Below are 16,396 nucleotides of genomic sequence, written 5' to 3'. Positions count from 1 at the left end.
TCTGTGTTTTTTTTTCTGCCTTTCTCAGGACCAAACAGTTGCTATGGAGTGACAGAAACACATGTCTCAGGGTCAGGTAGCATTGTTAAGAATGTGTCAGTGTCGTCCATATAATTCTTACTTCCTACTCCTCTGCAGTGTGCTCTGGGGCAACAAGTCTGTAACCTGCATCAACACACACGGGACAGTGGGTTCCCCCCACATATACGCGTGTGCAATAGGGCTGCAACTCCATTAGTGGTTTGGTCTTTAAAATGTCAAAAAATTGTGAAAAATGTGGATCATTGTTTCCCAAATGTCCTCAAATGTCTTGTCGAAATCTCAAAGATATTCAGTTTACTGTCACAGACGAATGAAGAAGCAAGAAAACCCGTTTTTGTCACATTTAAGAAGCTGGAATTTTTTTCATAAAGAATGACTCAAACTCAAGATGTTTTTTTACCGATACCAGTATACCAGTATCGGTATCGGTGCCGATACTGCCTAAAACGCTGGTATCGGTATCGGGAAGTACAGGAATTTATGCACCGATCCGATACCACGTAATAAAGCCCTAAAGAAAATCTAGGTTAAAGTAGTTTATGTTCTGTTTCCGTTATAACTGACTGTCAAACTGGAGAATAAGAGAAAGTTCCGGGGCATTCATTGTTTGTATTTGTTCATGTTTCACAAAGAGTTTAACCTGAGCCAGACCGACAACAAAGATAGAAATCATGTCACATCCATACAGGGATAGTAGTATACAGCTGTTAAAACATAATAAAATATATCACACACTGGTATCAGATTGGTACTTGGTATCGACCGATACGCAAGTTCAGGTATTGGGATCGGTATCGGGAAGCAAAGAATGGTATCAGACCATCTCTAACTCAAACCGATTAATCGATTATCAAAACGGTTGCAGATGAATTATTCTCGCCTAGCCAGACCTTCCTCCACAGCGCTGCAAAGGAGGGTTTGGCTAGTCCAGACAGCATTCCGGGATGGGAGAAGAACATGCTCTGGTTTATTGGCATTTCTTTAAACCAATCACAATTGTCTTGGAGCTGACGGAGCCACGGTGCCTCTGCAAAATAGTCTCAGGAAGGAACTTTTTTTGGTGGAACATGTGTACGTTCAAAATTAGTTTTAGTCGTGCGACAGAAAACTCATATTGGACAGATAGTCTAGCTAGCTGTCTGGATTTACCCTGCAGAGATCTGAGGAGCAGTTAACCATAGAAAACTAAAAGAACAAAAGCAAAAAACAAAATATTAACTTAACATGTCTGCAAAGGAATAGGAAGAAGCATAAGCTTATTTATTCCTACCCCCTTTCCACTACTCAATAATAATCATCATAAATGGCTTCATATTTATATCATATCCATTCATAAACATTCTTTACAATTTGCTACATATGTATTCTCACACACCACGAAAAAGAAAACCTACATAATTACATATGCTTATATCCACCATAGAAAATAAATAATGTAAATAAAGAAATAATCTATGAGAACAGCAGGTCAATAGTTGACGATTAGTCGATTAATTGTGGCAGCTCTAGCAACCCTACCCTTCCTTTGTCTGGCAAAGCATGCAACACTCTGTGTGTGTGTGTGTGTGTGTGTGTGTGTGTGTGTGTGTGTGTGTGTGTGTGTGCGTGTGCGTGTGCGTGTGCGTGTCCGTGTGTGTGTGTGCAGCCAGCCCTTTCATCTTCATCCTCATGACAGGTCACCTTCGAGGCAGCGCCCACATAATGACTTCCAGCCAGTACTGAAAAGCGTCTTGCCTGCTTTCCGTCGATACACACTGCATATCATTCCGCCTCTCCACCAGCCTGCTCTCTCTCGCTGCCAACGAAGCACCATTGGATTACATTGTGCTCCACTGTATGCGGCCTTGTGGTTTTATTACTTATTGATTGCTGTTGTGTAATCCTGCTCGTGAAGAGAATGCGGTAACGGTGGGAAGATTGGTGGGCCATAGTGGGTGATGTCAGCCAGAATTCATCATCCCTGCTGTCTCACCTTTCACTGCCAGGTCATCACCGTGTGAAATATTGATAGCACAGTCTCTCCATCAGGGTAAGCCCAGGGCAAACCAGATAGTAGTCTCGCATTGCCAGACCTTCCTCCACAGCGCTGCAGAGGAGGGACTGGCTAGGCCACACAGCATTCCTGGATGCTAGTCACGCTGTGACTATACAAATCATAACACGTAAATAAGAAAATGTTGGTGTTATTTTGTTACTTATTGGGAGCTGTAGGCTAGATGGAAGTGGTTACGTCCAGGATCTGTGCTAGGCTAGCGGTGGGTGTGTCAGACAGAGTTGCAAACTGACAGAGATGAGAAGGGTATGTATCGACTTATCTAACTCTGGGGGTTACGGTGAATAAGCTGAAGTCCCAATAAGTCAATGTGTTCCTTTAATAGAAAGAATAGGCCTAAATATTAAGTGAGAATGTCAAAAGAAAGGAGTATCTTAAAGGTCCCATGGCATGAAAATTTCACTTTTATGAGGTTTTTTAACATTAATATGCATTCCCCCAGCCTGCCTATGTTCCCCCAGTAGCTAGAAATGGTGATAGGTGTAAACCGAGCCCTGGGTATCCTGCTCTGCCTTTGAGAAAATGAAAGCTCAGATGGGCCGATCTGGAATCTCCTCCTTATGAGGTCATAAGAAGCAAGGTTACCTCCCCTTTCTCTGCTTTGCCCGCCCAGAGAATTTGGCCCACCCATGAGAGAGAGACATCATGGCTTTCAAACGAGCAAAGTGGCAGTTGGTCAAGGCCACACCCCCACCCTCCACCTTGCCCCTCCCCCCCCCTCCTCTTCAATAGCTGCAGACACAGAAATGGCACATCCTAAGGAAAGCTCATTGTGGGACTGGCTCTAGTGGCTGTAATTCTGCACCAAGGCTGGAGTTCAGGAAAGAGACTTCAGATACAGTATTAGGGGACCACTAAGGTCTATATAAAAGAGACTTCAGATACAGTATTAGGGGACCACTAAGGTCTATATAAAAGAGACTTCAGATACAGTATTAGGGGACCACTAAGGTCTATATAAAAGAGACTTCAGATACAGTATTAGGGGACCACTAAGGTCTATATAAAAGAGACTTCAGATACAGTATTAGGGGACCACTAAGGTCTATATAAAAGCATCCAAAGAGCACCATGTCATGGGACCTTTTAAAGATGATATGTACCGTTTCAGTTTGCATCGATGATATTGAATCGTTGATCATTGAATCAATATATCGATCCACATCGTTGAATGAATCGTTTAACAATTTTAATAATCGATTAATCATTTAAGTCCAGAGCTGCAATTAACAGTTATTTCCTTTTTGATTGATTGATTGATCTGCCGACTAGAAATGACATCGGTGGCACTACATTATTTTTGTGATCTGTCACCTTTCCTTCATTAATACTAGAAGAATGGTCTACATTTGATTATTTGCCTGGGCCTCAGCAACAGACCTTGTGTACGTATGTAAGAGCAAAGCTTGTGTGTGGAAATGTTGGACTTGAAAAATTCAAGTCCAACATTTCAACTGCTCGTGGCAAACATTTTATCATCCTGGGCAGAAAGTAGACATTTATGAGATCATGAAAATTCCTTTGAAAACCTGCTGCTGGACAACAGATAACAGTTCCAACATGAAGACAATATCAGGATGAAAGAATAAAGAAAAAGTAAATTGCAGCTCAGCCTTAATTTTAAGCTGGTAGAATGTAAATTGAGATGTTCCAATACCACTTTTTCCTTTCTGATACCTGAACTTGCTTTTCAGCTGTTCCTTTCAAATGGAGCCCCATTTGTAAGGAACATGCATTTGTGGGATGAGCAGCAGCGCTGAGTATGTGGGTTACGCCCATGAAAAATTTGCCAAATCTTCTCTGCCATTACCAAACAGGTTATTTTGCTGTTGCTATTGACACTTGTCACTTGACACAGGAACATTATGTTCTGCCTACGGCAGTTGGATCGTAGGGTCAAAGTGTGGTGAAGACGCGGAGAACGCTATGCTGATTGCTGCACCCATAGAGTAATGGTGCGTTCTTTTTGTCTTGTAATCGTGACTAGGAGCTCAAGTGTGACGTTACATCCATGTCGAAAAACGAATAACCATGGGTGGTTGCGTTCTTTTTGTCACACAATACTACGAGTCGGAGAAAAGATGGATTTTTGTAAACATTTTTGTAACATTTAGGATTCTATTCACCCAGTTATTGACATATTACACAAATATATTTCACAGTTTGATACATGAAAATTACGTTTTGATTAACGTTACGCTACTGCTCTGCTTTCTGCTCAAGACTCGGCTTAAAGTCATTGTTCTCATATAGCAACCGAGCATCTCTAGACAATTTCAGCTGCACAAGCTCCAAAATAATTAATTAGGCGGTATTTAACTCCTAATAAGACTGTAGAGACATGCCTATAGGTAGCAGTATACAGCGCCATGTGTACGACTTCTTCATTTGGTTACAACAAAGACAAAAGTGCTTAAAATTGTAGAAAATCACAATGTTTACTACGTGTGATGCACGACGTAGCCATCTTTGAAAGTGAACTCGGGGTCCCCTGAGTTCAGACGACTTGACGAGTCGTATATACGACCTCGGGGGCGTTCTTTTTGCAACTTCCGGTTCGTAACTCCGGAAAACGACTTGTAAATTGACTTCAGTGGACAAAAAGAACGCACCATAACACCTTTTGATGGAGGCAGTGTGATGGTGTGGGGCGTCATCCTGATAAAGTTCCCTTGGCCTTTGGAATTAAAATAGCCCCACATCATCACATACCCTTCACCATACCTAGAGATTGGCATGGTTTTATGTCGGTTAGCCTAATAGCTGGTTTAATTTGCATTGAGAGATGATTTTATGGAAAGTACCCCATGCCAATCTCTAGGTATGGTGAAGGGTATGTGATGATGTGGGGGGGGGGCTATTTTAATTCCAAAGGCCAAGGGAACTTTATCAGGATGCATAGTATCCTGGATCCATGAAATAACTGTTAAATTCCCATAGAGGCACTATGGGAATTTAACATTGGGGTGTACTCACTTTTGTTGCCAGCGGTTTAGACATTAATGGCTGTGTGTTGAGTTATTTTGAGGGGACAGCACATTTACACTGTTATACAAGCTGTACACTTAATACTTTACATAAAACATGAACAAATACATACAGAGAATGAATGCCATAGAACGTTCTTTTATTATCGAGTCATAACGAAAGAAGAACATAAATAAAACTACTTTTAACACGTTTTAAATTACCTGCTATTGGACTTGCATACTCACTGATAACAGAATTTTAGGCAATATCAGAGGCTTTTCCAATACTGGTATCGGTATCAGAACAACTGTATATGTAAGCTATCAAAAGGCAAATAAAAGCAGCCAGTAAGTAGCAGCTAATGTAGAATAAAGAGTTTTAAATTACAGGATAACTTGATGCCGCTCTGACTGGTTTCATTATGGAAACCCCCCACCATGCAACATTACCATGGCCACGAATCATCTGTCAATGCATCAACACTGAAGCAATAGATTTGTCATGATGTTGCCTAGCAGCACGTTAATCCCTTTGGTTGCCACCAACATAATGAGTGATGAGCCATAATGAGTTCCTGGTTCCTGTCCACAGGTAGAATAGCAGCTACAGTTACTATCACTGCCACAGTGGTTGTCTCCCTGTCTTTGAGCCACACACAGCCTCTTGGGTTCTACACACTCGTACATGCAAGGAACTCTGGAGATCAGGAAGACAGGAAATGCAATACCATGTTAACTACACTGTAAAGGGCTCCATATGTAAGCTGTGAGCTCATTGAGTACATGAAGCCATCTTGCCTGAGCTTCATGCGTCTAAGCCTAAATGATAATGTGTGTGATTAATCGTCACTATTAGTATGATTCATTTCACAGTCGGTGTTACATCAGGCTGGAATGGCATTTTGTCATGAGTCAGTGGGACTGAATACATCATCCAGACACTGCTGTGTAAACATCATTAAGATGTTTGTCATTGCCCTCCAGGCTGGTTGGCGGTGTTGTAAATGAAACTGTCAACGGATCTACGGAGAGCAACATCAAATAAAGAACTTAAGAGTAACATTTTACTGGTAATGTTTGCAAAAGATGAAATGCATGCTCTTATCGTTATATGTTAGTGATTGTTATTGTTAAGTTTCCGAGTCAGTGTGGACTTGCGGTGCAGTATATAATCAGTTTAACAGGAGAAGGAGAAGTCATCAGTTGATCACGTATCAGCAATGGCAGATCTGGCTCTTTTAGAAGACCTCTATGTCTGCAACATTGTTTTAGCCTGTGGGGTTCTGCACAACATCGCACAGTGTCCAGAACAGCCCCAACTGAGGGCTATATGAAGGAGACAGGATATTATTCCTCACTTTTAAAAGGTAGCCTATAGTGTTATGTTTGGCAATGATATTCAATACAGGAAACATGACGATGCACAACATTTTTATTTATTCTTCAGGTTTTTGTTTCTCTTTCAAGTGAATGATTTATTTCTGCCATTGACCAAGTTATTTTGGCTTGTTTTTCCAGCCCCTCTGCTGTCAGGAGACAGGGTCCAGCACGGGGGGGCGGAGGACACGCGCTCTCCCTCAGCTGTTGCCTCGTTCTGACGAACACGAGTAAAATAAAAGACACTGCATAAACTCCGCTACCGTGTGTTTATTTAATTATAGGTACACCTACATGTAGGCCTAATAGATTGCAATAGAAGCCTGTATATTACTATTAGGACTATAGAAAATGTGTCAAGGATGTATAAATTAAATAGGCTAAACTTCAGCTGGAGTCCGATTTACTACGGCAACACTGTTGACCGCATTAGTGATCTCTTTTCATTCCGCATTCTTTCTACAGCCTTTAATAACAGTTTTCAGGCTGCCAAATAGTACACACTTTAATGCAAATGAACCGGAGATATCAGGGTTTCAATCTCCACCTCTGAAAAGTTCCGCTTCTCAGCCGGATTACGTCTCGCCATGTCGTAAATTGTAGGGGCGAGGCCTCAAAACCCAGAATATATTGGGGCGTGATATTTAAATGACGATCGTTTCCAGCCGCCGCATTTATCAATGTACGACCATTCTTACGCTCTGATTGGTGTGATACGAACGTTTCATGAATCCCACGTGAAGCCTGTCGTAAGAGGATTTCTGCGCTCATATCTGCGCTGGTTTCTACGTTAGGTTGATAAATGAGGGCCAGTGAGAGGGTCATAGTTTAGGATGACAACACCCAAAAACAAGTTCACGGCTATTTTAATGTCCACAGTGCCATGGTTAGCATTGTTAAGACCCTATCATGATTGAGAGGTCTGAAAGCATCCCCTGCTTTATCATCTATTTTAAAATAAATGGGACCATAATTTACAAAATAAACATCATGCTGTATTGAAGAAGACTCAAAAGTAGCAATTGAGACTATAAACCCCTTATGAACATGTTTATTGAGGTAATAAATCAAGGCAGAAGTAGGCTAATTATTTCAAAGACTTCTATAGAAACAGAACTTTTTTTGAAGCCAGTGGCACCCTACTGGAAATGAGATAAAAAAAAAAATGATAATAATTTATACTTTATTAATCCCACAAGGGAAATTACAGTTTTTTCACTATGTTGTTATTGTTATACACATTACACAAAGGCCTGAATTACACACACATGCTCAGTACCTATACATGCACTAATGGAGAGATGTCAGAGTGAGGGGGCTGCCCATGGAAAGGCGCACCGAGCAGTTGGGGGTTCGGTTCCTTGCTCAAGAGCAGACAGAATGCAGGTTTTAGGCACTTCAGCATTGGCTTCACTTTTCAGGCCCGGAAGTCCGCTTGGTTACATACAAAACTAGGCTGCATGCTTGTATATTCCCAAAATGGCTTAGATATTTCCGCTAAGAGGCTATCACAGATCCACACAGGCTGTGTGTGTGTGTGTGTGTGTGTGTGTGTGTGTGTGTGTGTGTGTGTGTGTGTGTGAGTGTGAGTGTGTGAGTGTGTGTGCGCGCGTTTGTGTTTTCTCTAATGTCTCAGAGGATGAGTGTTAAGCTGGGCTCTACATAGCAACAAGTACAGGGAGTGGGTTGGTGGCTACCTGTGCTTCATAAGCTATGCTGCTGTTGTGACTGAATGCTAGAGACTCATGTTTCCATGGTGCTAAAATTAGCATTCATGGTTACATATGGTGGCGATCTGTGTTAATGATATCTGCAAGTACAAGTCAACAGCAGACCCGTCGCCAGACCTCAGTCTAAGGGGGGCATATGAAATGCATGGGAGGGCACAATTATTATTAGCCTACAGTACGTTTATTTATAATAATCGTATACTCTATTTGCGCAGCACGTAATCATCACGTTAAACATAACCAACAGCAATACCACCAGGTAGCCTACATCACATTACATAGAAGCAATGTTATGAATATCCATAAAACAATTGACTATACAACATATTAGATGTAACACCAGAAGCATCTCTCAAACATTGCATTTTAAAGCAGTCAACAGAGGGATATGCGTTGTCATCACACACACACACACACACACACACACACACACACACACACACACACACACACACACACACACACACACACACACACACACACAAGCACTGAACCTACCGGTACTTTGAGTGGAGGCAGCGCTGTCCAATCTCCAGTCCCTCCTGCCAGTTGAAGCTGCATGCTTATTTAAGCCCTTGCCTGTTTCAATTGCATTGAGGAAAATGATTTTGTTTTTAACCAGACATTTTGACTGGATATTTATATATAAGTTTGTCCCTGCCGAGGTCACTCACACCCACTGATTCAACAGGCAGTTGTGGCCCAAAATCAGTATACCTCCATACGCTATTTAATACTCACCACACCCTGCAAATGTTACAGTGCATTCAATCCCAGACCTCGTGGGACACATTTCAAAAATACCAAGCTTTGATTATAATATAATTCCACATAATGCTGCTTAACTGTTACCTTACCGTATACCAATTCATTTGGAGAATAGCTTTTGCAGTTGTTTCCCAGAACCAGGAAGTAATTTGCAATCCAAACACTGAGCAAATATTTGAATACTTTTCTCCCACCTATTTCTCCCACCCAAACCCTATTTGCATGGTAAACCACTTAGTTGATGGTTGGTGAGTTACAACTACACAACTCTCTAGATAACACACACACACAGACACACACACACACACACACACACACACACACACACACACACAGAGCTCACCTCTCACTCACCCTCGTCAGCCAAATGAAATGGAAAGAGATTAGTTTTGCTCCGCAGAGATGTCCATTGGCGTATGACAGGTATCACCCGAACGCAAGCCTGTATTTTGTTGTTATAAATAGGATAAAGACCCTACCCTTTGGGGCAGAGGAATACAAGTGTTTTGCCCTGTTTGCTCATAATAAGACATCCTTGACCTTTGGCAAAATGGCTCCCGTGAGCCATGGTAAAACAGTTTTTACTCATATAACCCGCATAAATCTGTGTGCACAAATAGAGGTTTTTAAGAGGTGGCTGTCAGATTGATGTTAACAGGATCCATTTTCGAGCTGTGTATATCAAGAGGTCTGTGGACATGAGCATACTCCAGGATTTGTGTTGCTGAGGTTTTTGGAGGACTGAGACCAGCCATTCGGCTTGAGGCTGCTTTGGTCTGTCTAATAACTTAAAACTGCAACATGGGATTTAAGGGTACACATGGAATCTTAAACAGTATAACTGCTCGGTGCAATAAGTAGTTTTCTCATCCATAAAAATATTATTTTGCTCAGAATTCTACAAAGTAAATAAAAATCTTAACTTGTATTTTTCTGTCACAGACAGACTAAAGCCCTCAGGTTAAACACCATATGGGGTGATATTATTGGTGTTGGCGTTTGCTACAGGTTATAGGTTGTCTAGATGGTAACCCAAGTTTGCGAAAGTTTCGCGAAATGGTAAAAGTTACTGATTGAGTTATTAAAGGTATTGCTCTTGAATGGTCAAAGGTGCCCTGCCACACAAAACCGTTTTTACTTGTATTTTTGTTAGGTCCATATGTGTTTGTGTTATGTTGTGAATGTGAAAATGAACTGCTACCTCCTCTGTCAGCTCTAGCCACTGAAAAGAAATAATCAGAGAAATCAAGCCAATTACAAAAGCTGGTCAGTCTGACATCATGTTGCCTGAGCTCATTACTATTCATTAGCTCGCCCAGTGTGGCTGGTAAAGGATGCTGAAATACAAAATACACACCAGGGAGTATAGTTTGAAGGCTTATCAGCAGGTTCAGAATTGGCATCATCCACCCGCCAAATGTTGGTAAAATATGCAAGTGGCTGGTAGATTTGCTTCACTCACCAGCCAAAAAACAATGGTAATCTGTTGAGTGGCTGGTAAAATTTGAACTTTCACTAGCCATTTGGTTGGTGTTTTTTTTTTTTAACCCTGCTTAGTATTAGTTTAAGCTCCTCTAAAGTAGGATTTAACAACTGTGTATATTAACATAATGTAGAGCAATAATCTTCTCCTCCAACTCAAATTTCTTTTGCCAAACAGTAGAATTAGCACAGCGCTACAAGCTACAAGGTGGCTTACCTGGTACAGGTACCTGGCACTTGCACTTCCCTCAATTTATTTCAGAGTACAAACAATTAAAGCAATATTAGTTGATTTAACATTCTGTTCACCTTTGTAAAGATGTTGTGGCAAATGTGTTAGCAAACAGTTGCCTATTTACACATTCAGCAACATTAGAATTCAATAGATTAAAGTAGCTCCAATAATCTATCTTTTTAGTTCTGTTTTGCTCTCAACCAACCGCTTAAGAACATATTTTTTTTTTTTTTTTTTTTTTTATAACCGGGTCAATGAAAAGTCATTGACTGTCCGAGAATTAGCTCAATAGCAAAATTTCATCAGCAGTCCTTGTGCAGGCAAATCCATGAAGGAGTTATGGCATCAAATGTTGTGATCTTGTTAAAGAGAATAAACATTATGGTCTATATTTGCATCTAAAGCTGCTAAATGCTCCACTTTGTTCACTAGCGAGGTGCTAACTTTGCTGCCATTTGGTGCTGAGCAGGTTTTAATGCACCAGACTCCTGGAACAAATTACAGCACTTCCTTAAAAGCAACTCACTTTTTGGACAATTAAGAAATATAGTTTTAAAACCTACAAACTTCTACTTGTACTTGCTTTACATAATTGTCCCTTCTTTTACCTCTGTATAATCCTAATTTATTTACATAATTTTTCCAATTGAGAAAGTTGTATTGTCTTTCTATCTTTCTTGTGATGGTATATTCTTTTCTGTGTTGTTTTGTTGTTGTCTTGGTAATTTGACTCGATGACATTGCAAATGAGGGTCACCCCTCAATTTTTTCAGTATAAATAAAGGTTGAATGAATGAATGAATTAATGAATTAATGAATGAAAGGTAGAGTACAATTGGTTTATCTGAGCTTTTTGCGGAAAACTGCTGCAGCTGGACATGACATGATTGTTTTTATTGTAATGAAATTTAGTTCAAGCATAGAAACCATACTCTTCCTCTATTGTGCATGTTAATTTGAATAACAGCAAGGGTCAAAATGTCAGGAAAGCACGTGAAGACACTTAACTCCTTTTAACCTCCTTAACATTTTATCCGGTGTAGCTGCTCAGTATATCCTCCTATTGACCTGCAAATACAAACACCTGCAAAGCTGTGGAGTCTTTAAAGATGTGTTGTAGTGAAGCTATTTGGTGAAAGAGCGGAGGATTAAAAGAGATCCATCTACCAGAAGGATACAAATAAAGTAAGATGTTAGCTTCACTCTGTAAACTGATATTCCCCTATTGTTTGATTGGTCTCCCAGAAAAGCGCACACACGCTTAGTTGCAAGAAAGCTACAATCTGAGACTATAAATATCATTCTGTTGTGTCTGAGTAAACAAAAGGCATCTGTTGTGTCCTAGCTGATAGCCGCGGAGTGAAAGAGTGCGCTGATCAAGACCTTTAGATACGAGGGGGTTGCTAAGGAACATGAATTCACACGTAGCCCGTTTCCCTCAACAGCAGCTGCGCCTCTTTAGAGCCCTGTAATGCATTCAACTCAATCTGCCCAGGACCATGTGCACCACATTCAACAACTGCTCTCCAGTGGCTCTGCCTAAGACAAAAGGCCTCCACAGTGCTCATAGATTGGGGCCAGATTGAACAGTAGACACGTGTACAGGCGGATAAAACTGGAAGGGTCATTGCTACTTAAACACAGATGAGAGGGAGCTGGCGGAGACAAAGAGCGAGAGAGAACAACAAAGCGTGCAGATTTTTAAGGACTAGCTGCATGGTCTTATCAGGACTCAACAGGACATCTGCTGCTGCCGCCGTGTTGGCTTTCATCTGTTTGTCCTCTGTGGTTATGACAGTGGGTATAGAGTGTAGGGCTGCACATCGCAATATCAACTGGCGCAATATACATATTTTTTCTTTTCCTTGCGAAAGGCTGCGACATATCGCGATAGACACAAAACTGATTTTTTTTTGTGTTAGTTGAAATACTGTTAATTTTGTCCATAAAAGAATGTTGGAAACAATTTCCTTTTATGTGTTTTAAATTCAACAAGTGATTTGTTGTATTGTAGAAGAATACTGAAAGCAGCAGAAAGGCAGAACTGAGTACATTTTAATATCTGAAGAACGGAAGAGATTGGAGAGCTTCTTGGAACTTATATTAGGATACTAACATATTATATTAGAGACGCCAGTTTTTTTTTATCTTATTCTATTGAGAATGTGCCAGATGCAATAAAGGCATCTTATATATATTTTTCTTAAAGACGAGTGCTTTGGTTTCTTCCTTGATGTCGATTACATTTTAATATATTGCATACTTTCCTCATATCATGCAGCCCTAATAGTGTGGGTCCAAAGCACCATTAACTAATTATCAACTATCATTTTACTTTGACATTTTCAATTTTTGCCATCTATATTTTGTAAGTGAGCACCTGGCATAGGTGCTCTCTAAGAAACAATGGTTCTCAACTTGTCATCAAGGGGGTTGCAAGATAATTTCCAGGGGTCGCTAGATGGTTGTGGAGGAAAAAATTAAATACCATATTAAAAATAAAAACATTATTTTAACATTATCACCTATACAATGGCAGTATTGGAAGCATATTCGATACTGGTAATGGTTTTAGAAGAACTCTATCTTATATATTGATGGTTCTTATTCCTTTGGTGTTGAAATGTGTCCAGCATTGCTGACCAGAGTTTGATTGGAGAAAAAAAAATCAAGTAACTGATACATCAGGGTAAACATCGGGTTTATGCTGATGTATCAGTTTCTTCCAACTGAAGACTTTGGGTTTCTTTCTAGCCAAATTATACAGGGAGAAATTAATCAAATAACAGACAGACAATTTCTCCACTGACAGTAGAAATGGGACTCTCAACAATCCCAGTTGCTATTGCCTGGTTGCAATAACCTGCTGGATATAAAATATCCAGGTGAGAAATGTGGATCACTAACTGATGTCAAATTAGACCAGACAAGTTGAGAGAAAGTGGGCACAACAAAAATGAAACCCCCACCACAAAATACTGGAATGTTCAAAACACAAATACTGAAACGTCTGGAAATCATTTCACATCCCAAAATGAAGATATATAACATTTGAAGGAACATCAGATTGTGGAATTATTTTAGCATTCTCTGTCGCGGCCAAAAGCTTCAGCTCACTTTCAGAATTTTAATTTGGCAGTTACCAGCTCTGGAAAATCTGTGAAATTGCTCCAGCACACGGATTTTCTAGTAGCTCCTTAGGTGGTGTGGTCAAACCACCTCAGCCAGACTCCATTCAGACACATTTACTGGCCATGTATCTAATTATCAAGGCATTGGAGCCAATGCAAGATGAAACTATTTGGCTGGTTAGCATTTTTGCGCCACAGTCTTTTATACAAGAAGAATATCTTGATCTCAATTTGAATTTAGCCAAATAATGGAGCTCTCCAATTTACCTATGCACAAGTGTATGGCCGGGATTAGTAACTGGATGTCGCAAAACATTTTTAAATTAAATCTGATTTTCACAGATTTTCGCCCAATATCAGGTCTCCACTAGTCTCGCATTGCCAGACCTACCTCCACAGCACTGGTCTGACTACACCACAGATACATTCTGGGATAGGAGGAAAAAAACCTGCTTTGGGTTGTTTGCATTTCCTTAAACCAATCACAATCGTCTCGGACTGCGCTAAGTACCGGACGCAGCAACGGTGGCTCTGCTAAATAATCTCAGGAAGGAACTTGTTTTGGTGGAAAATTTGCACCTCGCAAAAGAAAATGAAGTTAACTGTTGACACAAAACAGTAACATGAGCTATTTAAATTAGCTGATACATGGTTAAACGTCATTGGCTCTTACCAGTGTATCTCCGTGTCACACAGCAATCCCACCAATCAGTCCCAAAACATCCCAGTTAGAGAGGAAATGCCCTAAACATATTCTTTATAAATCTTTACAATCATTCCCTGAAAGAACCAAGCAGGGCTGCCTTGTTGAATGATCCATATTTTCTTCAAAACTTGCCGTTTTACATATTCAGTTTACTGTCACAGAGGAGTGAAGAAACTAGAAAATATTCACATTTAAGAAGCTGGAATCAGAGAATTGCTACTTTTTTCATAAAAAAACGATCTATCTCTTTTCTTAAGGTGCCCATATTATGAAAAAACACTTTTTTGGGGATTTGGGGTGTTCTTTTGTGTCTCTGGTGCTTCCACACGCATACAAACTTTGAAAAAAATCCACCCATGCTGTTCTGCGTGAGATACGGTTTCTGAATGTATCCTGCCTTCAGTCTTCTAGTGAGCTGTTCAAAATATGCTCGGACTGTGACGTCACAGTCCGAAATGAGCTGGCTAACCACAACCGTTAGCTCGTAGCGTTAGCGTTAGCATGCTAACGCTAATGCTAACGCTAGCATGCTACGTCGTTCTCAATAGCAAAGCACTGCTACAACACACACAAGTTCACCATAATCTACAAACGAACTACTTACATGTGCTCCCTCATTTAGAAAAAAGTCTCCCAGCTAATCCTGCCTTGTAACTGACCAAAGTTGGAGAAACAGCCTTTCTTTTACTGTCGCTAGAGTTAGCTAGCTGACATGATCTACATCTGAGCTACTGAGCATGTGCAAGTGCAATCAAAGATAGTACAGAAGAAGAAGATGAAAAGAGGTCTCACTCTGTAGCTAAAACAGAGACCAGGTGAAAAGAGGATCTGCAGCAGTGAGAGAGAGCTGTGCAGTACAACAAAAATATGGTGTTTTTTGAAAATTAAACCATGTAAACCTATTCTGGTACAACCTTAAAATACAGTTATGAACCTGAAAATGAGCATAATATGGGCGCTTTAATGTGTCTGTGCTTGAACCATGTGCTCTATTTTGAGTAGTGATGCCTCTAAATCGTTGTGGTGTAATGTTCGTGGTATACTCGTCTCTTGTTCTTTTTATCTTTTGTAAACTACTTTGTAACCTAGGGTTTCAAAGGTGCTATAGAAATAAAACGTGACTTACTTACTTACCTTATATGTTTGTGGCATGTAATATGTTGAAACTGCATTATACTGCCAGCCAGCGCATGGCTTGGACTAAGCGAATGGCTCCCAGTCAACATGGACTATCTTATCCCAACCATTAGCTTTCTAACGTGCTGTTTGTCTGGGAACAGTTCACTATGTGAATAACTGAGGAGCATAATGTTCTGTCTTGTACATGTGTTGCAATCTAGACCTTCATGGACATTTGCTTTTCACCCTGCAGGGCCCAAATGTGATTATGGCTGATTAGTTTATTACTCCCTTGCTCACAAATAATCAACAAAGAACCCAAATAGAAGGACTCTGAAATCTTAGATTATGCGGTAATATCTGTGATGTAGAGCTTTTCATAAAATTTTAAAGGGACGCATCAGACTCTAATTACATTGACTAACCCTAACCTCCTGCTCCTAATTAGGACATTTGTTTTTTTCACAGTGAAGCTCAACTCTCTCTGTGCTCTACTCTCCTTTTTGCCTCGCTCTGCCTCAGACTCCCTCGGTGGCCCGTTCCCGTCCACGTCCCACCGATGCCACCACAAACCCAAGAGGTGCCTGCCTATCCAGTGTGGCAGCGTTGGTGGGCCCCTTCACATCAGCCCACTTCTCTTCCATCCAAACGCCAAGGGATCCCAAATCGTCATGGACAGTGTCCAGAAGACAGTCAAGAGGCAGGCCAGTTTCTGCAATGCCATCACCTTCAGCAACAGGCCCCTAGCGCTGTATGAGCAAGTCCGCCTCAAGGTATTTAGTGT

General features: G+C 40.7%; 1 protein-coding gene across 2 annotated transcripts in view; it reads left to right on the top strand.

Annotated features, from left to right (window-relative positions):
* neurl1aa (neuralized E3 ubiquitin protein ligase 1Aa) overlaps window positions 1–16,396 on the top strand; it is an 86,532-nt gene that overhangs the window by 4,341 nt on the left and 65,795 nt on the right. For both annotated transcript variants that reach the window (XM_028565295.1, XM_028565305.1), the window contains exon 2: window positions 16,135–16,385. In XM_028565295.1, coding sequence (XP_028421096.1) covers window positions 16,135–16,385 — 251 coding nt within the window. The remainder of the gene's footprint in view (window positions 1–16,134; window positions 16,386–16,396) is intronic.

The sequence above is a fragment of the Perca flavescens genome, chromosome 2 (genome assembly GCF_004354835.1).
Source record: "Perca flavescens isolate YP-PL-M2 chromosome 2, PFLA_1.0, whole genome shotgun sequence".
NCBI classification, from domain to species: Eukaryota; Metazoa; Chordata; class Actinopteri; order Perciformes; family Percidae; genus Perca; species Perca flavescens.
The sequence above is the reverse complement of the archived record's forward strand: the minus strand, read 5'-3'. Positions and strand labels throughout refer to the sequence as shown.